The sequence below is a fragment of the Equus asinus genome, chromosome 15 (genome assembly GCF_041296235.1).
Source record: "Equus asinus isolate D_3611 breed Donkey chromosome 15, EquAss-T2T_v2, whole genome shotgun sequence".
Classification (NCBI taxonomy): domain Eukaryota; kingdom Metazoa; phylum Chordata; class Mammalia; order Perissodactyla; family Equidae; genus Equus; species Equus asinus.
In genome coordinates this window covers 41,679,961-41,705,000 of record NC_091804.1, presented here as the reverse complement: position 1 = coordinate 41,705,000, position 25,040 = coordinate 41,679,961, and the positions used below count along the sequence as shown (strand labels likewise).

The following is a 25,040-nucleotide window of genomic DNA, read 5'->3' as shown; positions in this document are numbered from 1 at the left end:
ATCATCATCTCCCTCTCGATGAAGTTGGTTGGCCACTGACTACTTTGCCTGGCATACAGTGGGCACTCAATAAATGATAGATGGCGTTATTCTTTCAACTGGTTGGAGCTGTGCTTCTCAACCTTCTAGGCAGATCAGTCTCAACTGTGGGGCTATTTTTAAAAACACATGCTGAGTCCCATCTCCAGAAATCCTGACTCCGAAATTCTCCCAAGGAACAAGCTGAGCGCTTGCATTTTTTTGAAAGTTCTAGAGGCAGTTCTGATGAGGAGAGAGCATACTCTGCACAACAGGGTCAGAAATTCCCATCCCCAGAAAGGCCCATTTTCTCTGCTCTGTTTTAGGGTCACACACAACACAGTGAGTGCTCAGCCCCCTTTGTCAACAGTGGATTCCATCTGTTGGTCTCTGTTGGTCAGTCGACAACTGATGTTAATTGAGCTTTTCACCATCTTGCATCTTAAATGTATGTTGGCTGTCCCATGAGAGCAGGGACCCAATACTTTGCGTTCATTGTAGTTCCCACAGCCTAGAACAGGGTTTAGCACAGAGTAGGTGTGTCCAATAAAGATTTGTTCTAAAAGGGTGAACAGGGAGCTCTGCACGTCTTAGAGAGCCAAGCTGATGGCCAACCCAAGGCAGGGCAAGTCACCAGCCTCCTTGGTGTCGGAGTTAAGAGTGGAGCATGCTTTCTAGTCCTGTTGCCTATTTAATCTGAAATCATTACTTTAAGCCTCAGTTTATTCATTTATAAAATTTATAAAATGTGAGTATTAAATAGAATAATGCTCAAAGTGTGGGCAACATTTAATAAGTAGCAGCTCTATGTGTTGGTCTTGTCATCACCTGGAAATGAATAGACAGAATATTTCTGACCACTCCTCTAGAGATAACTGAGTAGCAAAGTCATATGCCCACAACAATCTTCACTACACAGCCTGATAACATGCATCTGTTGATGCAACAAATCCTTCTTGAGCGTCTACCATGTATTGCATGCAATGCTGGGGCCTCAGGACACGGCGGTGATAAAACCAACCCCGCCCCTGCGCTTATGGAGCTCCCTGTCTGTGGGGAGGCGGGTGGGAATCAAATAAACCAAGAATCACAATATCAATGCTGAAAAGGGCAAAGCACTGAGAGACCCGGTGTTTTCAGGCCAATGTTTGGGAGGGAGTGGATTTGATATAGTCTAAGGGTGGGGAAAGATTTTCCTGAGCAAGTGATATGGAGGCCAAGACCTGGACTGTGAAGGTGTTAGCTAGACCAGGAGGAGACAACAGCAGGACAGAAAGACGCAGAGCATGGAGCAGGGAATGCGAGGATACGGTGTCAGAAGGTAGGCAGGAGCTGACCTCTTAGGAGCCTGCAGGCCAACTCTCCTAAACACAGTGTGCTCACCAGTCCCCTGGGCATCCTGTTAAAATGCTGATTCTGACTCAGCGGGGCTGGGGCAGCACCAGGGAGTCTGCATTTCTAACAAGCTCCCAGGAGATGGCGAGGCTGCCAGCCTGCAGACCACATCGAGTACAGAGGTCTTGGGCCATGACTTTTTCCAAAGAGCAGGGGTGTTTAGGCACGGGGACTTTCCTATGATCCCGCAGGACTGTGTGAACCTGTCTTGCAGTGTCACGGAGTGACACCCTTTGCCTGGAGCTCGAGAATCCTTTGGAAGCCTCTAAGTTTCAGTTGGAGTTGAGACCCTTTCCTAGTGAGTTTGCTGGCATTGGTTAGTCCCAACTCTGGGTGGCATCGCCGTGAAACAGGCTGCCCTTGCCCAACAGAAACACCCTTGCTTGGGTGTTGCAATTCAGAAACTCTGGGGAGTGACAGCCCATGTGTATTTGTTTTTCAATCAAGATAGGCTTGCTAAAAAGATATCTGTAGATACACATACACACATGTATATAGGTAGATAATCTTTGAAATTCAATAATAGCCACATATAGGATTAAAATGAAATCTTACAAACACTAAATCATCTCGAATTCAATCATTACATGATTAGGGCCTGATATGCTTTTGTTGCTGCTGCTGGTGCCTGAGCAGACCCAGACTTCTCCACCCAGAGGCCGTGGGGTTAGACATGTCAGGGTTGCCAGTCCACTGGGCTGCATTGCTCCTGATGGGGCTGTGGTTGCCGGTGGAGGTGATCAGGAAGAAGCTAGTGAGCAGGCAATGCTGAACCCACACGGGGAGGGGTGAGCACATGAGCCAGGGCAGACGCAGCTGGGGAGGTGACTACTCCTTCGGTGACATTTGAGAAGGCAGAATGGAAAGCAGCTTCCTGTACAATGCCTTCAGTGCATCTCTCCCAGGCCTACTGCTTGTCTTTCTAAGACAATCTGGGTGACAAATATGGGCCCAAGAAACACTGCCCTTGTAAGCAATTGCAGCTGCTCCCGACGAATGTCCCCAAACAAAGGTTGCACGCCACTCCCTATGCTTGCAGCTCAATTTAATTACTCACCTCTGCAGCTTTAAATCAAAGGTGGCTCCTATTAAGTATAATTACCTTTGCCAGCAGCTTGTCTAACACAGTAAGTGCAGAGCTTCTACAGGAATGGTTTCTCCAGAGCATTACATATGCCTTGGACTAAATCAACAGCGGCCAGGGCCCAGAGCTTCAGATACACACATAATTCAGCCATGAGCAAATGCACGCTGCAGGTAGGGTGTTGCACACACATGTAAACACAGCGTTTCCTTCGCATATGTCAGCAGCCTAGAAACGCCACTATGCAGAAGAATAAACTACAAGAGAAAAGGCTTCAACCTCGAATGTACAATACATGTTGCTACGTCAGTTTCTCTGCAAGAAAGCAAATTGCCAGCCGACCAGTTAGTCTCTGAACAAGTCCCAAATACAATAAAAGAAATCAGCCAAACTCCAACTTTCCCAGCTACCCAATGCCCATATTTTCCCACCTTTCTTAACCCAGAAAGCAGAGAAGTGACACTACTCTGGCTGACTTTGACATAGCAATTTTTCTCCCGTTCAACCTCACCACATCTTTCATTCCTGACATACAAAAACATTTTTTTAAATCATGAGCATCTTTACCATTTCAGGCTTGTCAATTCCCATTTTGCCTAATTAATAAATAAATCAAAACCTGAAAGGAAACAAAGAGAAAGTTGCGAAGAATTTTTGGCTGTAACCAAAAAGAAGCTACGGGCGCTGGACTTGGAAGGTGGTTCTTTCAATCCTGTCGGCTCATGCTAGGCGTTATATTTCACCTCCACTTCCACTTTATATAAGCTGTTCCTTAAATTATGCCCAGAAGCATAAACGAAGACCTCAAAAGAATATAACTCTTTCTGCAAAGACGTTATACATGGCTATTCTAGCAGTCCTCAAACTGGCGTTGGCTGTCACCTCCACAAGCACCACATGAACTAACATTTCTGAGCACTTATGTACCAAGCACGCATCAGGCACACTACAGTACTCCCCCTTGTCAAGAGCCCCAGTGGATGCCTGAAATCCCCGATAGTATCAGACCCCATATATACTATGATCTATCCTATACATACAGACCGATGATGATGTTTAATTTCTAAATTAGTCATAGTAAGAGATTAACAACAATAACGAATAATAAAATAGAACAATTGTAACCATACACTATAATAACAGTTACGTGAATGTTTGCTCTCTCTACATATCTTATTGCACTGCAGTCGCTCTTCTTCTTGTAATGATGTGAGATGACAAAATGCCTAGTGATGAGATGAAGTGGTGAATGACGCAGGCATTCTGACGTAGCCTTAGGCTACGATGACCTTCTAATGACTGATCAGAAGGAGGATCAGGTGCTTCCTGACCATGGGTAACTGAATCGCACAAAGTAGATAGGCAGGAGCACTCTATATACACAATCAGTGTAATCCACATGGCAACCCCATGTGGGATTAGTGGAATTTTTTTCAAAATTAAGAAACTCATGCTTAGAAGGTTAAATAATTTGCCTAAGGTCAGACAAAGTAAATAACAGCCTGGACTTGAACCTCAGTCTGTCTGAGTTCAAAGCCATTGGTTGTAACTCTTGAGAGCAAGTAGTATAAAGCTATTGGCTTCGCCAGCCTGGTATCCATTCTCCTTTATTTTGGTAACATCATCTTGATCTTGTGCTGGCAAACGGACACTAGCCACTCCTAGCTCCTATAGCTCTGGTTGCGTACATGGGGAAGGCAGGCCAATCAGAGGCCAGTGATTGGTTCAGGGACGGTCATGTAAAACCACGTGGGCTGATGTGAACCCTGGGATGTTTTCTGGGGGTCCTCTGAAGGAGGTGCTCTCGCCTGCCAGAATCACTAAGCCAGACACTGCCAGGTGACCATTGTGACCGCCACATGTAGAGAATCTGACTGAGAAGGAGGGCAGGTAGAGCCAAAGAGAGAGAGCTGGTCCCAGTCCCAACCCTTGGGTCTGTGTAACACAGGTACAAAGGTGCCGAAGCCGAGGCTCAGCTGAGTCACTTAGCTGATGTACAATTTGTCACAGGTTGCAGCAGGATTCATCAAAATAAAAATCTGGCTTCTAGAGTCACTGAGGTTATGTATTGAGCATGGCTTTAGAGTCAAACACAACTAGGTTTAAATCCTGGCTCCACGATATATTTGCTATGTGAGCAAATTACTTAACAGCTCTGTGCCTCAGTGTTCTTATCTGGAAAATGGGGGTATTAGAAGCGTGTCTACCTCCTCGGTTCAGAGGAAGGTTAAATGAAGTCAGGTACACGCAAAGTGTCTGGGACAGTGCTAGCAGGGAGTGGACTTGGTAGTAAATGTTTCTGAGTCTGATTATTACTGTTTCAGGGAATAAAACAGAGGAAAGGTTGGTTCCATTAAAGGTTGCGGTGAGCAGTGGAAAAGACTCACAGTAGCCAACACGGGACAAATCTGGAAACCTTCACAGCAAGTTATTGCTCCTAAGAGCTGACAGGGGGCTAGTGTGTGCAGGAAAGAAGGGACTTGGGTTCAGGAAAGATTAGTCAGAAGAGAAATCAGGGAACTATTGCTAATGGAAATGTTAGGGAATGCTTGGGATAAACTCTGGGCAGATCAACAATTAAACCTAGAAACAAACATCCAAACAGAAATGAGCTTGAGTTCCTAGTGCGTCACAGATCATCTTCATTCATCCATCCATCCATCCATCCATCCATCCTTCCTTCTTTCCATCCAACCATCCATCTATCCATCCATCCATCCATCCAATATTCCTTGGTTTTCTTCTAGGCACCCCATCGCTAACCTCTGAAGACAGGGGCTGTGCCTCATTTATCCCTGTAGCCCCACCCAGTACACAGCACAGGATGTTGAAAATAATAGAAATTAACAGGTATCTATTGAATGAATAAGAGAATGACTCGCAACTACCTACTCTCTGTCCATGGGTCAGTTTGATTCGTCTGGCCTTCCTTCCCTCACGCAGTTTCCATGCCTCTTTCATATTACTCCTGGAATGAGATTTGTGCCTTGGAAGATCTACCTGATAAGATCAGTGTTGGCCCAGCAAAGTTTTAGTCCCTCACCCCACAAATTTTCCTTTGCTCCTCTGGAAGCACGGGCTGACTTTTATTTTTACTCTGCGTTTCTCTCTATAGAAAATTAAAACATCTTAATCCATAAATGGGTTTGCTGAGTGTATCACTCGTCACAGTTGCTTTTTTCATGAGAGAACTATAGGAAGTCTTTCTTCCCCTTTTAATTTTTTTTTAAAGTTTTTTCTTTTTAACAAAGAAAGTTGTAAGTTTCCATTGCTACTGTTTTATCTTGCGTGACTCTCCATTAACTTGTTCAATTCCTTCCCTTCACTGGAGGAGAGCCGTTCAAAGTACGTGACCCAGAATTCAAATTGGATTTACAAACAAGTATTCCTGTTTATTTGTCAGAGTGCAGTGGCGGATTCAAAAGCTAAACCAAAGCACAAAACTTTTCTTGTGGAGTGGGTGCTAAAGGGATTGCGGTCTAAAATGAAAATCAGATCACTGTTTAAAAAAGAGAGAGAGAAAATAAAAAACCAACCTCACACAGTGCATTGTTAGACATTTGAAAACATCTCTGTGTTCCTTAAATGTTCTGCTAAGAGTACTAACAGGTCAGTCCACAGGAAATGCAAGAATACGTTATATTTTAATCAGGGCACATAAAACACTGTCGAGAATGTTATGTTGCCCAGGGGAATGCAGCGAGCAGGGAACATTTACAAACTCCAGGTCAGTCTCCTCATTACATCACTGTGAAAAAAGGAAATTTATGAGGTTAAATTATATGGATGTTATATATTGGAACTGTTAACCCATTCCCAAATGAGAATGTTGGCTGAAACAGCCAGATTCCCTGAGAGAAATTTCCTATTGTGGATGTTTTTATGGTAACTTTCCACCAAAGAGTGAAGACATATTCTTTGAAGATTATGAAATGAATTTAAAAAATAGCAACAACAACAACAACAAATTCCAATTCCAATAGAGAGGGCACCTGAAAGAGTTACTTACATTATTCTTCTCTGGAGATAATAATGCAGAAGTTACTTTCTGGAACTTACTCGTGATTTATTTCATCTATTCCTCATCTAAATGATTGGAAACACAGATGTTGATGCTATAACTTTGCTTCCAGTAAATAATTCCTCAAAGGACTCACATTTGTTTAACCTTAGTCACAAGCTGATAAAACTTATTAAACATTTATGGAAGCAGCAACACAATTTTGTTGGTTTATGTGTTTGGCAGGTTTGGAAACTCATATCCCCAACTTTTCCACCTTCTTTTCACCTCTCTAAAAGAAAAATGTCTTCGGGGAAGTTCCATATCTGGATTTACGGAGATTTTTTTCGCCTCTTATTCTTTATTTCTTCATTTGTGGCTGCAGTTTGACAGTAAACAGAAGGGCTGCCACGCTGATCTCAAAGAACAATAATTAAACCAAGGGGACGGCAGGCAAGATGCTCCTGTGGGATCGACAGAGGAAGAATAAAAACCCCACCAGGGAACTGTTTTCTTATGATTGCAAGTCTGCTTCTCAGATAAGCAAACGTTCACATGTGTAGGATGCGAGCATGCATTTATTCATTCAAAAACATTTACTAAGAACCTACTATATTCAGTCCTGGGGGCACAAATAACCTGGCATCTAAATATTCCAAAGGCTCCGGGAAGCTTGGATAACAGTTCGTTCATTCATTCCTTCGTTTATGTATTCAACAAAACAGCTGTTGTGTTCCAGGTACAGCAAATGAAATGGTTCCCAGGATTTGAAAGATCAGTTCCGGACATGATATAACGTAGACAAGGAAACAGAAATTACAACAGAGTGTAGAGTCTGCTTTCCTGTATTATCTGTCACTGATACCTTCCTCATCTAGTGCTCGTTTTCCTGGGTGGGGGAAATGGGTGTAACTATGGTTCTGTTTCTCACTCACCCGGGGCCGTACCCGGGAGGACAGGGACAGTGACACGGAGGCACCTGTGGGGAAGTACACTGTGATGCCGGTTCCATCTTCACGGGGACAGCTTGGCGATGATTCCCTAGTAGCTCAGCCTTGGCATGAACATATGCATGTACCGAGTCCACTGCTAACACAAAACTCATGCATAATAAGGGCCTTTTACATGCTCCCCTCAGCCCCAGACACGCACACTAATGCCCACAACACGCGCAATCCAGCCGTACATGAAACATACATCCACAACACACATAATATTCACAGCTCATACCTGCAATAAAACAGACCCACAACGCACACACACACCCCCAATCTACACACGCAGCACGCCCACCTTATACACACATGGATAACAGATCCCCAACACGCATACACACACACACACACACACGCTCTAAGGCTGATGCTGGGCTTGGTTGCGAAAGGCATATGGGACCACATGGACCCTCTAAACCCTGGGGTCCTATCCTATTAATATTTCTACCTCCAGGACCTAGCTGTGTGCCTCAATACACATTTGCTAAACTGCAGTGGAACTGCTTACCCAAGTCAAACGGCAGGTTGACTGTTGTTAATGATTCAACTTGGAACACTGGCAAACAAATCCAAGAGTCTTTCCTCTCCTAACCGCATCCCCCCCTCATTCCCATGTAACCCCCACGGGGCTCCAGCCTCAGTATGCGAATAGTTGTCCAGCTCCAAAGCTCGATCTGCTTCAAACTCCGAGGACGAATGCAACTTCTTTTACACCATTCATGCTTTTCTTTCTACTTCCCTGTGTTCCCCACCTCACCCCAAGATGGCTAATGACAGTTTTTTGACGTACTTGGAATTAAACCACGTCGATGGCTGAGTCTCACTCATTATTGGGATTATTGACATATTTTATTTACATTCAGTTTACTTACTTCAAGCAGACATTTAGCAAGTGCCTGCTAGGTGCAAATCAGCCATTAAATTTTTGGTAAGAGAAGTGCATATTTCAGTAAAGACACCAAGAATGTTCAAAGTATGAAATATTAGCTGTTCCACTAATGCTTCTTTTTCTCGACTGATTCTCTTACAGCTGTTTTTCTCTACATAAATTACTTATTCATTATTACTAAATTATTTTTATTGTAAAAATTCCCAAGGACATTTAATACAGGATTGTGTGTAATAGTGAAAACTTTAAAATATGCTAAATGTCTATAAGAGAGGAGTTGATAAATGAGTAAGAATGCACGTTCTTAGGGTGGAATATTATGAACCAGATAAAAAGGAATTAGCTATATCTATATTTTTAATGTCATCTCTCTCTCTTTTTTTCTCAACCTACCTATATACTTAGATAGAGTCTAAACATAAAGTTACAAAACAATTTGCAAAATATAGTGTGAAACTACTTACATAAAAAAACTTTAAATGTATACAGATAAAACTATAAACTATAAACTATAAACAATGGAAGATACACACACCAAATTCATAATAATACCTGTCTCTGGCGGGGGGAGATGATACTATTTGCTGAGTACTTATTACGCACTCAGCACTGTTCTAAGCATTTACTAAGTACCACTTTTTATATCCTCATAATGGTGCTTGGAAATAAGAGCTCTCCTCATGCCTGTTTTGCAGGACTGAGGCATGGAAGTTGTAAGCTTGCTGTTCCAAGGAGACTTACCTTTATCTCTAAAGTTTAATTCCTTTATATCTGAAATTTACTGATCAAGTGAAATAAGCTCATCTTATTATTGGCAGTTCTTTTCTCTATTCCACCTGATTGACTATTCCCATCCAGCATGAATAAAGAAAAGATTTATGTTAAAGACAATAAAATATGATGATAATTTCATTCTATTTCTCATTAAAATAATCTTAAATCAGATGGTTAGGCAGTTTGCCAGACTTTGTATTATTACAAAGGTTTGTTTCAAAATGCCACCCATGTTTTAAAAAAACACACAAACAAAACCCCTAAAACACTGCCATCAACAACTAAAAACAATTGTTGATTTTTTTTTGAAAAAGATTCTACCATGATTTCTGCTGTAAGCAACATTTTCCCTCTGAGATACGACCCCTTGAATTTCATGGTCATCTTTTCTTTTTTCATATTATTCAGAGTACTCATTTAAATGTCACCTATAATTAAATACTTCAAGTAAGAAACACCTTTTGAGACCCTGACCATAAATATTATGAGGGACTCTAAAGGGGAAACCTGCAAGAGGAGTTTTCATTTGCTAATATAAATAACGGGCAGCATCAGTGCATGTGTTCTGTATTTTTGATGGCCAGGAAGAGTCATGGAGCCCGCAAGAGATTTATGGGGAACATATGAGCAGCGTCTGACTCCAGGACACATCCTCAAAGATGCTGTAGGAAGTGGGTGAGCACAATTACTTACTGAGACACCCCAGATGGACTGTGTTTTCATGTTTTCCTCTACTTTTGTTTAATAAAACAGGAATGGACTTAGGAGAATGCCATTGTGGAAAGCTCAAGACGTTTTAAAGATCTTTCTTTTTTTTTTTTTTTTCCTTCTTAGGCTCAACTTTTAAAGATGGTGTTTAGGAACTTAGATAAGAAGAACGATCCTCTTTTTTTTTCTTTGACACAATTGACTGGAGGAAGCCTGGAGGACATAACCTGGAGGAAACGCTCAATTTCAGTTCATGCCCTTGGTGTGCATGTATCTACATGAGACTGCAAATGTTTACTTATGTGACTCTTTGCTATTAAACGTTAAAAGCTGTGAGAAGCAGCAAAACATTGTGTCTGAGCCCTTGGACTCTGATAGGCAGATCTGGGTTTCAATACATTACCTAAAAGCTTGTGTGATATTCAAGCTACCTGAAATTTCCAAAACTTAATTTCCTTATCTCTTTAATGGGTCAATAACAATAATATCCAGCTTTTGGGGTGTTGTGGGGAGAGATTTTACGTAAACCACCTGTCTGCAGTCAATGCTCAGTAAATGTTAAGTACTAAGTGTGTGCTCTTTGGTTTAGTGTTACACAGGTCAATAAATGGTAGCCATTGTGACAATGACAATTATGATTAGTATCATCTTCCTCATTGTTGCCATCATCATTTTTTTCACATTCGCTCACGGAGGCACAGATGCTAGACAGAAAGGGCTTGGAAATCTGATTACGGGGAGGAATCAAGAAAAAAAAGAGAAGGAATCAATGAAGAAAGAAGAAGAGGCATCATTGGAGAAAGCATGAGAAAATAGGAAAAAGATAAGAAGGCGGGGGAGGTTCCGAAGAACAAAGCCAGGTTTTCTGCCTTTTCATCGTGTACAGTTTCCAGAATTTTAGAGAGCGTAAAAAATAAAGAACCAGCTCCAGGAGACTCCTTTTGTTTGTTTCTTGTCTCTTGACTCTGGTACCCAGGGTGCCAGCCAGCTCCCAAGCAGACGGAGCTCCTGTTATATATTTGCGGATTGCTTTTTTTCTTTACTGAGGGATTCTCTGGGCTCTGATGTTTGGTGCTGTGACCAGGTAGACAAATGCATAAATGGATGCATTTCCCTGTTGAAATACATTAGGGAAAATGGTCCCCACCATTTCTAAAAACGTAGGCAATTGCCACGAGAAAGTGGGAATGAAAAGAGAGACTACTTATATTTTTTCTGTTGACTAAAAGCCAAAGGTGAAAATGGACCCCTCAAATAATTTTTAAAATGTTTAAGTGCTTTGGCATTTGGAATTGCGCACGAGAGAGAGGAGGAGGAGGAAGATAAGAAGGAAGAGGAGAAGAAGAAAATTATTCTCCCTATATCCTGTAATTCAAGGCCATAGTGGTGCTTAAAATTCAGATTAATGGGCCTCACCCCTGTCCTATGAAATTAGAACTGCCAGGCTCTGGCCTGGGAATCTGCAAATATGCATTTTAACAAGTTCTCCAGGTGATGAGGATACCAAACAAAAGTTGAGAACCACCGCTCTATTCCAGATGCAAAACCAGAACATTATTTGCAGTCTCTCCGTATTTGCAAAATTTCCTTGGCCAGTAAAGACTTTCCAGAGTTTCTCTCTGATATCCTGGGAGGGGAAATTCCTTCTGGTTTTCAAAGTTTTTTGAAGTTTTAATGAAGGCCTCTGTTTTCCGGGCGTTTCTTTGACCTGAGTGTGACTTGGCAGTGACTTGCTCACAGCTGGTTCATGAATGCCTTGACCTACCCAGGCCCTGGATGTCTATAATGTCCTCACATTTAGTCATTCTGCCCCATCCTCATGGTTTGTGCAAACATCCTCCTCCCAACTACTGCTCTCTTTATGTATCTCCTTACAATGATTCCCTCTCATATTTAATTACATAATTCTATCTTAAAGTGAAAATTTACATCACTCCAGTCAGTGGAAAGCCAGTGTTGTTTACCATAAATGAAGGTAATGGGACAATGAAAATCTCGGTATTATTTTATTTTTCAGTGGATACCGTTGCTTGTGAAAGTCTCTGAATTTGAGCTCTGCTCTTTCTGATAAACAAGCACGAGAAAGGTGTTTAAGACAGGCTAACACCAAATAAGAGTTTCTTCTTGATTAAATCAGAGGAGTTGAAATGGTGTTGAAAAAGGGACAGCATTTCCATTTTGTGCGTGACTCAGTGCTGCTTAAGACTATCTACCCCCAGCGGTACGACAGCCCGTGATGAGGCAGCTCTGGCTTAAGAACCCTTCAGAGAGCTGCTTGCTTTCCTCCTGAAAACACTGCAGAAAGCTCAGGCCGGCTTGGGCAGAGGAGACAGACAGCCATTAGGAGTTTCTATAGGAGGAGATGGTGGTTCGGGTTAGCCGTCTCTAACCTTTCTCTCCAGAGAGGCACCGTCGTCTCCTTGGGTTTTCTTACTTTGACTCCTAATAACCATGTTACCATGATTCATTTTTTCAAACAATATTTATTGAGCACCAACTATGTGCCAGGGTTTGTGACACAGAGCAAATAAGACATAAGGTCATGGTCACAAGCTCAGAGTCATGGTGACGATTTTAAAATTTAACATTTCTTGAGCACTCACTGTATACACCCTTTACTGAGTGCATACCTTTTATGAGGCATTGTTCTAAATGCTTTGCAAGTGTTCCTATTTTGTTCCTCCCAACAAGCCAAGAGGACCTTTTTGGTATCTCTACTTTACCAGTAAGGAAATCAAGGCATGGAGAAGATGATTAACTTGTTAATATAATGACTAAAATTTATTGACCACTTACCATGTACCAGGCAGTGTGCTCAGCATGTTATCTGATTTATCTCAATTAGTTCTTGTAAAAACCCAATGAGAAGAGTCCTTTTATAGGGTCTGTTTTGCTAATGAGGGAATTGAAAGTCCAGGAGGGAGAAGTGCCTAAGGTCACACGGTGAGGAAATGACCCATTGGAGAGAAATTGAACTGACTGGACTGTCTCACTCCAGGGTCCACCCCCAGCCCTGACACTGCCTTGTCTGAGGGGGTGGGGAGATGTGTGAAGACGGATTCCAGGACTTCATGAAATGTGCTTTGAAAAGAGTGGCCTCTTCCCCTGTACAATCACTTCTAGAATAAACGCAGCTCCCAACACTTTCCCTTGTTTCCTCTTTGGCTCAGAAAACGATAGACTGACAATTTTCAGTAACAACCTTGCATATAACTAGAGGAGAGAAGTAAAAGAAAGAATTAGAGAAAATATTCATAGGATAAAGAGTTAGGATTTTCACATACAGCTTTCAGTGTACTCTTTTTCACTCACACCCACCTGCAATTTGCCACACATCTTGTTGCCCACCTTTGGCCCAAGTCTCCTGTCTCCCCCAAGGGCAGGCTGGCTCAAGTCACCACCAGCTTTTGACTGGACTGATGCAGGTGCCTCCTAAGTGGTCGACCTGCTTGCAACTCCCTGATAAGCAATATGGCTGCCAGAATGATCTTGTAAAAACCTAAGTCAGATGCTGTCTCTCCCTGCTCCCTCAGCCTCCAGGACTCCCAGTTCAGTGAGAACACTGGCTCTGTGGCCCCAGAGGTCTGGTCTGCCTGTTCCTCTGCCCTCACCACTCACCCTCCTTCCCTTGGCTCCAGCCACCCTGGCCTGCCTGCTGCTCCTCCAGTTCCTGCAGAACGTTCCAGCTCCAGACTTGCAGACGTGCCTGGAACTGCCTTTCCTGAGAGTTGCACTTTTCTCCCTGCCCCTTCACTCAGAACCAGTTTCCATATCACTCCCAGAGAGAGGTCTTTCCTGACCATCTTATCCAAGACAGAGCATCCTCTTGTCGCGCTGACCCCCTTGCCCTGCATTAATTCTCTCTGTTGCACATACCACACCCTGACACGATATGACTTAGGCATCTGCTTGCTTGTCTGTGACCTGTCTGCCATACTAAATGTAAGCTTCAAGAAGGCAGGCTTTTGTCAAGTGTATTCCAGGCTCTAGTTCCAGCACCTTCTACAGTACCTGGTACACAGCAGACCTTCAACAATATTGGTTCAATAAAAGTTCCAAGGCAGGTAGCAAAAATTCCCAAATGCTTTCCACGATCCCAAATCTCTTTGTCCTAAGATCCACCTTAACCAGGCCCCAGGTAGCCTCCTTCCCTCTCCCGGGCACCTATCTGACGGTGACAATTAAAAAGTGAAGAAGGCGTTACCAAGAAACAGCCGTTGCCTCCTCCTATTAGCCTAACAACTCCTCAGGTTTGCTGCCTTGGGCCTGAGGGGATGAGCACAGGTTTGCTGGTGGGGGATGGTGAGCACTGCCAAATCCTGGGAGGCTGGGCGCATCTGGAGAGCTGAGTGGGAGCAGCGGAGCTCAGGGGTCAGAAATGAGGATCTCCAAGCCCTCCACCTCCAGCAGCAATGCTCCGTCAGGGTCCCAGCTTCAGGAGGACGCCTACAAAACCATATTATCAGGAAGCACTGTCTATAACATGAATAAACCATATTTACTGCAAAAAGGTGAATTGCTCCTCTTCAACTGAAGGCAGACAATGTTATGAACAAAATATAAGTTTACTATGAACATCACAGTCTTGTCATTAGTATTTCCTAAACTGAGACAAATTCAAACTGCAGCCATGATCATAATTGGTACAGAGGTTTGCAAAAAACAATTTTAGATGTGTAAAAGAGACCCTTATACTCAAAAGTAATGAATCAGCATACAAAGTCATCCACTAATTAAGGTATTTATTCATTCATTTACTTACAGCCTCATTTATTCACGCATCAGGAAATATTTATTTAAATAGTGCCTAATAGGTACCAAGGACTAATTCAAGGGCCTAGATTTCTCCCAAAATTCCTACAGAAAAAAAATAACAATAGGGAGGAGAATAAACCCTTCATTTATAAAGACAATCTTATGCCAGTGCCAGGGACAGTACTATATCACATTATCTACTCGTCACAACCACAAATGTGAGGTGAGCAATATCAGGTCTCCGTTCGACTGATGAGGAAACTGAAGTGCCCCCGGTCCAGGAGCTCCCTTTAAAGCACACTGCTGGCTAGTTAAGCAGGGATCCCAGATTGGCGTGGCTCTTCACCTTTGCCTTTCACAGCCTCACTGATGTCATCCATCCCAGCACCAGTCATTCCCTCCATAAAGACTGGGCATGTGTTTCTATCTCCAGGTGCCATCTCTGTCCTTCTGAGCATCCTGCTCACCATCCCTGAGGGGCCCAGTAAGCAGAGTGGGAGCGCGAACACGCCCAAGGCCACCACTACTTTGAAATAGAAACGAGTGCCTATGTTCTATGAAAAATCCAAACAGATTTTTTTTTTTTACCCCTCCCAGGCACACCATCACACCAGAGTCAAATCTGGAAGGCCACACCTGATCTGCCACTGCCTACCTCTCCTGCCTCGTTTCTTATCCTTCTCTCCTGTCTTACTCTGCTCCGGCCCCCGTGGCCTCCTGCATATTCCTCAAACACGGAAGTTAATTCTGGCCTTAGGGCCCCTGGCACGCACTTCTTCATCTGCCTGGAAAGCTTCTCCCAGAGCTGTGCTTGGCTAGTCCCTCACTTCTTGTTCAGGTCTGATCAAATGTTAGCTCTGGAGCAATACCACCCCTGACCACTCTGTACAAAACGGCAACCCTCCCGGCACTCTGTGCCCCATGGATCCTGAATTATTTGTATAAAATGAAGTTAGTTAGAACTATTCAATATTTGATTACATATTCATTTGTTCATTAGCTTTTTGGTCTCACCCAAAGAGATATAAGCTGTGTGAGGGCAGGGGCTTTTCCCACTGTGATACCCCAGCACCCAGATCAACGTTTGGCACATAGTAGGTGAACAATCAAAATGCATTGGGTGAATGAAGGCGGGAAGGTGCATACACCCATGAAGGAACGCTCAGGAAAGAGCCAACTTCCCCAATGACAGATGCCCAAAGATTCTATCTGGAGATGCCACGAAAGGCAGCATCCTCTGTCAAAGTTTTCAATACCCTCCCCACAGGTTTAGACATCCCAACAGACACAGGGGTAGAAGAATAGGCCCTTCTTCTACCTTCCTTGGCAAATTATTATGGCTATTCTGGAGAAACTCTCCCAACAAGTTCAGTGAAGGGGTCTTTCAGGGAGCAGGGAGTTTCAAACCAAGCTCAGTCACTGACAACCTCAACCGAGTTCCCCTGCAGGTCACTCAGATCCCCATCAGTAATCCATGGGGGTTACGCGGGCATCTAAGGCAGAGGACTGTGATAAGGGTAAGACTCAGAACAGATGTCCCCTCTCTGGCAGCCTCCCCCCGCCACCACACCTCTGCTGCCCCAACTTCTACTCTTACACTTTTGCTTTTATAAAACTACAGTCATCACAGAGCTTTTTCCTATATGAAAATTACCTTTTTTCTTTATTAATTCACTTGTATGTTCTCTAGCTTCCCCCATGTGGAGGGTAAGATCCACAGGGATCCATCCCATCCTCCTAACCCTGGGGACCCAGGGGACCAGAACAGGACCTGGCACATAGTAGGAACTCAAGAAACAGTTCCTGTTGAAATGAATGAATGTAAGATACAGAAAGCGCTGGGTAAAGCGCCTGGTATGTAACACGCACTCACATCGTGGCAGACGTCATCGTAACTGTTGTTGTTGCTGGTGCTATCATTACTATTTCCTGGCAAAGAAACATTTTTTCGAGCTGGTGCAGGGCTCCAACCAGCCTGGCATGAGTCGTTTCCAGAAGGAGAGGCTAAAACAGTACTCAGTGATTATATTTCCAGTTTTAAAAATCACAATGCACCCGTGTCTAATTTCTTTCAAGCCCTGAACCCCTAGTCCCACGATAATTGGTAGGTTGCTCATTTCCCTTCTGGTATAAATTTTTCATGGTCTGGCTATTCAGGGGAAAGACACACCAACACTAACTGTTTGGTGAGTCCCTAACAGTTTCAGTGCATCCTCTCAGCCCTGCCCTCATACAATCCTTTCAGAAAACCTGGACCTTAATTAAGAAGGACCATGATTACCCTCATCTTGTAGGTTGCAAAGTGAGGGCAGAGATTTGAGCAGTTTGCCCAAGTTTACATGACCAAAGAGAAGTTGACCGAAGGATCTGAACTTGGGTCAGGCTGACTCCTGAACTCACATCCTTATCCTTTGAGTAGGGTTTCTCTCTCAAGCTTGCCCAGGGCCAGATAATTCAAGAGGGCAAAGCTGTAAACAGAACCCAAGCCACTTCCTCCTATTCCACAGCTCCATCCACACTCTAAATCTTAATCCCAGGAGAGAAAACACGAAGGAGCACAAAGCCGTGTACCCAACTTTCTAATAAAGGAAAATAGCCAAAGGCAATTCTGATACAAAAACATGCTTATAGCTTTTAGTTTCGGCCTTTCTTCTGTACCAAATGGTACCAAACGCATAGAATAGCTTTAACTCTTCTCTGCAGCATCATCTTGGCCCAGAAGCTATTCCTATCTCCCTGGGGTATCAGAGAGAGGCTTCTAAATACACAGAACATTCTAAGGATCTGATAAATTGAAGTGATTTAAAGTAAGCTCCTTGCAGTTTGTACAGAAATATGTATATGCTGTTGCTCTCTCTTACACAAGTCATTTCTCCCCCTTAGAAGACCTTGACCTTCTGTCTCCTTTTTGTGTCTCCCATGTCACCAAGTTTCACAGATTTTTCATGATGCAGTAGAACATTCGGGAAGTTTCTTCCGAATTCATTGCAAACAGAATGGCTGCTGCCAACTCTGTTTTTATCTCATTCTGCCCTTCATAACTATTTTCATTAAAAACAATAACTGTATTCTGCCCACCTTAATATCTAAACTGTTTAATTTCCATAGAAATGACTTCGCTGTAGCTTTAAGAAGCAAGCTCAGGGGTGATTTTAGAGTATTCAGTTCTGAAAGCATTCCACTAATTAAGACCGGTGATCTTAATTTTTGTACTAACAGAAACTGCAGACCACTCTTTTTTTTCTTTAAACCCACCTTAGTGTCTAGCAGCTTTACGGAACCACGAGGCTTTTCCTTTAGCATAAATGGACACTACAGCTTTTCAATTAAATTAGTCTTTGGAGAGAGGTGCAAAGGCGCTAAAAAGCTCCTTAAAAATCTTCGCTGCCTCACCGCTTCTCATTTGCCAAGGGAAGATGTGTGGTTAAAATGCACTGCTGTTTTCTTCTTACCCTGCGAAACAAAGTTTTCGATCTTGAACCCTGGGCTAGCTATATGACAGAGCTTGAAGAGGTTTTACTTTTAGTTTGCATGCCCACATTTGGTTTTCTAAAACTATTTTTTAAAAATGGGATGTGCATCCTAACGTCCTACATCTTTCTCCACCCAGAGAGGACTTGATCAAGTCCAGCTCCAGGTTGGCTAGTCGGTACGGGATCCTGAAATTGTTTTTTAAAATAACACAGATGGAAAGGGAACCCTCATTTCGATGAGCCAAATTCAAGACAAATGCTTTCCAATAGGACCCAGGTATATTTTTTTCCCCATGTAATTTCTCTAAGCTCATTATCTCTAAAACTTTTGCCTTGTGCATTTCCCTGTTGTTAAGCATAGCTAAATAATACTCATATATTAATAATAGGATTATCTAGCCGTGCCTCTTGAATTTTAATTTCTAAGATTTTAAACAATTTTAGGCATTGCTTTGGCCTCCCAAAATATTTGAGGATGCTTAGAGGACATCTTTTTCTGTAGAGGGAATGCAAAAGATTGAGAGAGGCAACGATTGGAAATTCCACAGGGCTATTTTAATGGCTTTCAAATCCCTCCGAATTATTGAATCATTTCACCCATGGAGTTTGCTTTGGAAACAAATATATCAGCCATTCCCACTTGCATCTCAGATTTCTTTGCTGTGTGTCTGTATGCAATGTCTTCGAAAAGAACCTGCGTCCGATACCCCCGTGATAGTTTCTCTGATGAAATGAGCAACATATACGAACAGGGCCACACGCTGGAGACACTCCGGATTAACGCCCAAGCGAGATGTGGAACTGCGTGTTTGTAGAGACACTTTCCTCTGAGTTTGCAGACAAAGTCCAGAAGTGGATATTTGGGCTCTAAAGTCTCTAATTAGTATTATTATTTTGTAAAGACCCAATGTATCTTGAAACCCACTTTAAATGCCATCCCTACCCCTTCTCCTGAGAAAAGTTCCTAAAACAAGTGACCGCAAGGTTAGTAGCAGAAAAAAAAAGACAATTGTAAATCCAGTGAAAACAGTGTTATATGAGAGAAGCCTGTAAACAGATGGTGGTGTTTCTTAGCGCAATATCCAGGTATTCAAGTAAACACTCAACGAGGTCATTTCTTATGTGGTTAGAATGACTGAGCTCATTCATAATCGAAGAGCTGCTTGCCAAAGGTCACCCTAAGGAACAGGAGAAGTTCTAGCTTTAAATGGAACTTATAAAGCTTAAAATAATAGAAAAAAATACAAATTGTCACAAATTACCGAAAAATGGATCTAGAAACCTCTTCCAGGGCAAGCAGGCACTAGGAAGGGAGAAGGATGAGATCTCTCTGATCCAGACACAGGAAAAGACATTCTGTATTTATCACACCACTCGAAAATGAAAATAAATTTCTCCCAAAGAAAGAACTATATAAGAGCGTTCTCAACTGGCAAAGCAATAAAATTATTTGTGTGCCAGCTTCTTTTAATACCACTGTGATTTTTTTTTATAAAAGTCGTTCAATTTGATTGTAATTAAATATGTAATGAAAAAGCTCTGCTTCGGGGAAGCAATGAGCGAGAGCAAGACACTCTCTAACTGTTAGTTTAATGTATTTCCAACTGACTTTGCATCAAATGAAAATGATACTCTGTGTATGCCTGGTCTTAATATAGAATTTGTTAGGCAATTCTGTGCTTTTTAAAGAGAACTTGGGTGGACCCAGGCATTACCTCTGAAATAGTGGCTGAGTCTTCCCAGACCATGACATACCTAAATAAAATTGATGGCACACATCCACTGATGGAAGGGAAGCTCACTCCGGACATTTAAGTCGTGTCAGCTAACTACAGACCCAGCACAAACATGAACAGGGCCTGGGTTTTCTTCCTGGCTGATCTTCCTAAGCTCAGCTGCAGTGATGAGCAGAAGTGCATCCTCTCGATGACCTTAAATACTGCGAGGCTCAGTGCCCCTTTAAAACCTGCTCAGTTGAGAATACGATTCCCCAGCCACGGGGAAGATAAATAGATCATCCCAGGTATTAGCCAGTTGGAAAAATTCCGTCAAATGAGTGAGATGTCAGCTGGGATGAAATGAAAGCATAAGCCTCTGTTGGAGAATGTGACAAAAGGCAAGATGCTTCCAGGGACAGATCTGCTAAAGATGGCTAGGAGGTATTTGTTGGGTGTGAAGGTTTTCCAAACGGTAGCAATAGAATCGAGATGAATGGGAGAAAAGTAAATGAAAGGCAGTGGAAAAATAATGCATGGTATTTCTGAGAAACGCTTCTATCCTCCTCAAAAGTAGCCTCGTTTGTCCAACCCCCAAGCCTCAAGAAGATTTTCATCGTCGAGAAGTTTCTCAGAGCCCCCTCTCTCTTACCTAGCTGCCACAAGAACTCCCTGTCACTTGCAATCTGCTGATTAGGGTTAATGTATTGTGTCCTGATATGGCAGATTAAAAATGAAATCAATAAATGCCTAAAACAAATGGGCTTTTGAGATGTCCCATTCAATCTGGATCTTTAAGTGTAAGGTGAGAGGTGGGAGAAGGAAAGCAGGAGGAGAGCGGGGAAAGGACCACTTTAGACATCAATTTCCATCCAAAACACTGGGTGGAGGATGTGGTTTCAAGGTATCTGCCCTTCCTTTTTCGGGGATCTGCCTTAAATAGTAAGAATAGCCAGAACAGTTCATGGTGCTGAGCCCCTCGTGGGGGTGTGTGTTTATTTTTTCTATTTCTCTCTTAAAAATCATACTCTTTGGGTAAGTGAAGGGGTCCATAGCATGTGGTATTTAAATCTTCAGTATGTGAACTTGTCTTTCTGAAGTATGTTTAAACAAAATGAGCGGTCCAGGGTCCCGACTCCACCCTGATTCTATTCTCTTGAATCTCATCCCACTTGCTAGTAAATTGAAAGGTAAACTTCCCCCTGAGCTGTCTGCCCCCTCCCCGTCCTGCTGGTTGAGTTTGCTGAGACCTCACTGGTTAAGACAGCCATTGCTCTCATGAGGTTGAAAAGATCGCTCAGGTCATCGCTATACTCCATTGCAGTATTCAGAATTGTCCCTGCTGAATATGTTTCCCATGTAAATAACCTGTGCTATTAAGGTGCAAATTGCAACTTTTAAGTAATGATTGCTAATAGTCTAATGTTTACTGCCACACAAGGACATTCATGAAAACAAAATCTGCATTATTCATCTCCATATTAAATAAACAAAATAAATTGAGGGAGCTGTTGTTTCCTGCAAGACTTCCTCAGATCCGGATTATCAGATAGCTTCTGAGAGTCAGCAAGAAGGAAACATTTAATCTCTTTGGGTGGGCAGGCGAATTCGATAATTTATATATACATTAGATATTCATGTGTATATATTATGCCCAAACATTTTGCGTTTTATTGCAATTGGCTGGCATTATATAAAAACAATAGTTCAGGATGCTGAAGTAAAATATGCATTACACATGTGTGTACAGAGCCCGCGATAGACGGTAGAAAATAGAAGGGTTGAAGTGAGTCCACAATTTTAAATTTTTAACTACTCTGTAGAAACAAATAAAATACAAACAAATCAAAACACTGTTCTACCTTTCTGCTATCTTTTCTACCTTCCCTAAAATAGACAGGAGGAAAAGATGCTGGTATAGAATCCTGCAATATTTTCAGGCAAAGGTGGACGCGTTTTAGTGGTGAGTGAAATATACATCCACGGAAGCAAGCACACACATTCACACACATGCAAATCCCTGGGGTACTACAGGCTGCTTTCGAAACTTTTTTTCTTGCCCGAAGTCATAGTATGGTAGAATAGCATAGCTTTAGAAAGCCAGGAAGAATGATATTTCGGAGGGAAATGTTCTGACTTAGCTGTTTCCTTAAAGAGAACTACCTACCTCACATCCCTCCCCTTGAAGGGAGGAGGAATGTAAGAAATAAGGGCTAAAATTCCCCACCACTTATAATATCATCTCGTTCATTCTATCTGGATACCTGCTTTATTAGAAAGTTCTGTAATTGATTCCCTGAAACACGGAACTTAAAGCTAATAATGCAAAGGCATCCAACTGCCTCGAACCGTTCTGGGGCAAAGACAGTCTCAGCTCCGATTCACTCACAGGCTTTTTCTATCTTACATTATTCATTAATCAAGCTAGAAATCAAGCTTTCAACATCAGTCCATGGGAGTAATTACTTACAGTTGTGTGTTGTGTTTAATTTTAAGCGGTGATAAAAGTTAGCATGGCCACAATCCTAGAACCCACCTTTTATTTTCCCTGAATGTTAACTGGCTAAAGAATCCCAAAGTGGCGAACTTTACTGGTGAGAACCACCCCAGCTAAAGCAGAGGACAGCATCGACGACTTCAGAGGAAAGAAGCATTGCATAAAAAATATCTGCTTTATTAACATGTGGGCAAATAAATACCGTAAGAGGGGCCTCATTGTGTACGAAATGAATTATTCCCTTTCAGTCTGACAAGGGTTTCTACTTCTTCCAGTGAAAATAATATAAGCCATGAAAACAAACATATAAAGACACTAGGAAGACAATAGGCCAGAAAACTGAAAGTACAGCCACAACTTCCTAACGCACACACACACACTACAGTAAATAGATGAGCCAGCGCCAATAGATACCAGCTTAATGAAAAGGATCTAATTTAAATAATGTGATACAGCATAGTGTTACACACACCTGGATCCTCATTGATCAGAGGATAATTATAATGAAAGTAGTACAATTCTGAGCGATGCACTTTTTGTAATGAGCTTACCAAAGGAGACATGTCCAGTCATTCTGGTAATTTAAATTACTGCCTAGTTGTTGATGGCCTTTACCGGAACAACAAGGGGAAAAAAAAGAGTAATTTTCAGGGCAGTATCACTTCTTGCTGGACTGTTGCCCAGGGTTCTCTTTTGGGACAACAATAAGGACGTTATCTCTAATAATCTAGCTACACTTAAACTTCTGTTGCCAGAACTAGATGGAAAAGGCTTACTCTTCTTGAGTCTAGAAGGCCAGTACACACCCCAATGTTGTCAGATTGCAAAGCATTCGAAGTTTTAAAAAAATAAATGAGTTAAATGTAGAAAGGGACGGGGGTAGGAGGGAGACGTTGTCTTCAAAAGAGGTAGCTAGAGTCGAAAAGAGAACACCTCACTGACTAGGCAAGTTCTAAATATATATGGTACTAAAAATATTGTAATTATTTTGCTCTTAGGGAAACAAATGGAAAATACACGAATCAAAGCTTTACAAATGACATTTCCGCATGCAATTTGAACCCATCTACACACAGTTACGGAAGCAGTTCTGCTCTCAGAAGGGAAGATAATTGTGGATGTTTCAAAGCACATGTACTGCCATTCAGGCTGGAATCAGGCCACGATGGAGTATAAGCTTGGTGGTCCAGCGTGTTCAGACACAAACACCCACTTGGCTCAGATTTGTAACTAACTCTGGATTTGTTCTGTGGAAGGCTTTGCAAAGTTATGAAAAGTGTTCCACCGAACTTCTCCCTAACGTCTGGCTCGAGTTGGAACAGGAGGAAATGTGGTGGTGGGTTTGCAAACCAGCCTTAACGGATGCTGTCTAAAGCATAAGGGTAAAGACAGAGAGAGGGAACAAAAAAGAAACTTAAGCTTTTTGCTAAAGCCCTGATTCAACCAAAGGACACAAAGAAATAAAAACGCCCACATTAAAAGCCAAACAAGATAATAATTGTGCATGTCTGGCTCTGAATCTAGAGGGCAAGGCTTGCGTCACTGGCACTCCGAGTTACCATGGTGAGTGATTTATTGATATATATCAAGAATGAATAGATCAAAGGCAGTGAGATGACAGGTGATCAATCAAATGTCAAATCAAAACTAGCAATCAAGTGGAAAGCTGATTTTTCAGTGGGTGGGTCTGGCAGGAGAAAAATGAACTTTCATATTACACTTCCGAGAAACAAAACCCCAGCATACTATTAAAAAAGCAATTAAGCAACCCAAAAGAAAAAAAAATCCTTTAGAAGGTCTATTGTACTGATCCATTAACCTGTTCCTCTCTTTTGGGAGGGGTGGTAAGCAAGGATTCAGATGGGATAGCGCCTACCATATGAATCAATTTCCAAAGTTTGCAACTCTCTCTGGGCAAAGAAAATCCAGAGCTGTTTCAATGTTCTGTGGGGCACTTTTTCCTCTTTTTTAAGAGAGGGGTGAGTGTTGATTAGATTTCCAAACGTGGATCCTTTTAGAAAACATATTCAAAGGTTCATTCCTTTGCTGGGGTGGTTTTTTCCACCTTGGCAATCAAAGCTACCCTCCTATGGCTCGCCCCAAAGCCAGCCTGCAGCCCGGGGCTTAGGCAAGTCTCACCCTTCAGCGCCCCAAACACCAGCGAGAGGAGACACAGTCCCTTGAGGCCAGAAGCCACTGGCACTGACCACGCGGAGGGATGCGGGGGTGGAAGGACTCTCTCCCTATTCGGCACCCCGATCCGCAACCCAACTTTGGCCCAAGAGGCAAGAAGCAGACTGGGAGAAAGTTAGGGGTGGGGTAGACGGTGGAGGAAAAAAAGTTCAAGGAGAGAACGCTTGGTGGGATAGCTTTCCCCCTACCCAACAGGAGCCTGGAAAAGAGGAGGATTTGGGAGATCGGAGAAGGCGAGAGAGGATGGGGTTATCAGTGGGGCAGAGAGGGGCACCCGGAGCCAACTCCCCCGAAAGCTTGGCGGGGAGTGGCGTCCTGGGGCACCCGGGGGCAAGGAGCGCGGGCGAGGAGCTCGGCGCGCAGGGCAGCCCGGGCCGGGCAGCCTCGAATCGGAGACGTTTCTCTTACCTGCCGCCCGCTTGGGTGCCTGTTGTTTCCTCCTTGGCATCGCTCTACTTCGCTCCAGTCCCACTTCTGGCGCCCCAGCCCCGAGCAGCGCGCGGGGGCCCGCTGTCTCTCTCTCCTCTCTGGGTCTCCTCCGCCT

General features: G+C 42.9%; 1 protein-coding gene across 11 annotated transcripts in view; it reads right to left on the bottom strand.

The window, feature by feature from the left end:
• TSHZ2 (teashirt zinc finger homeobox 2) overlaps window positions 1-25,038 on the bottom strand; it is a 444,024-nt gene extending 418,986 nt beyond the window's left edge. For all 11 annotated transcript variants that reach the window (XM_014832290.3, XM_070486147.1, XM_070486145.1 and 8 more), the window contains exon 1: window positions 24,905-25,038. In XM_014832290.3, the coding sequence (XP_014687776.1) occupies window positions 24,905-24,944 (40 nt within the window). In that variant the 5' untranslated portion in view covers window positions 24,945-25,038. The remainder of the gene's footprint in view (window positions 1-24,904) is intronic.
• Between the last annotated feature and the right edge of the window lie 2 nt (window positions 25,039-25,040).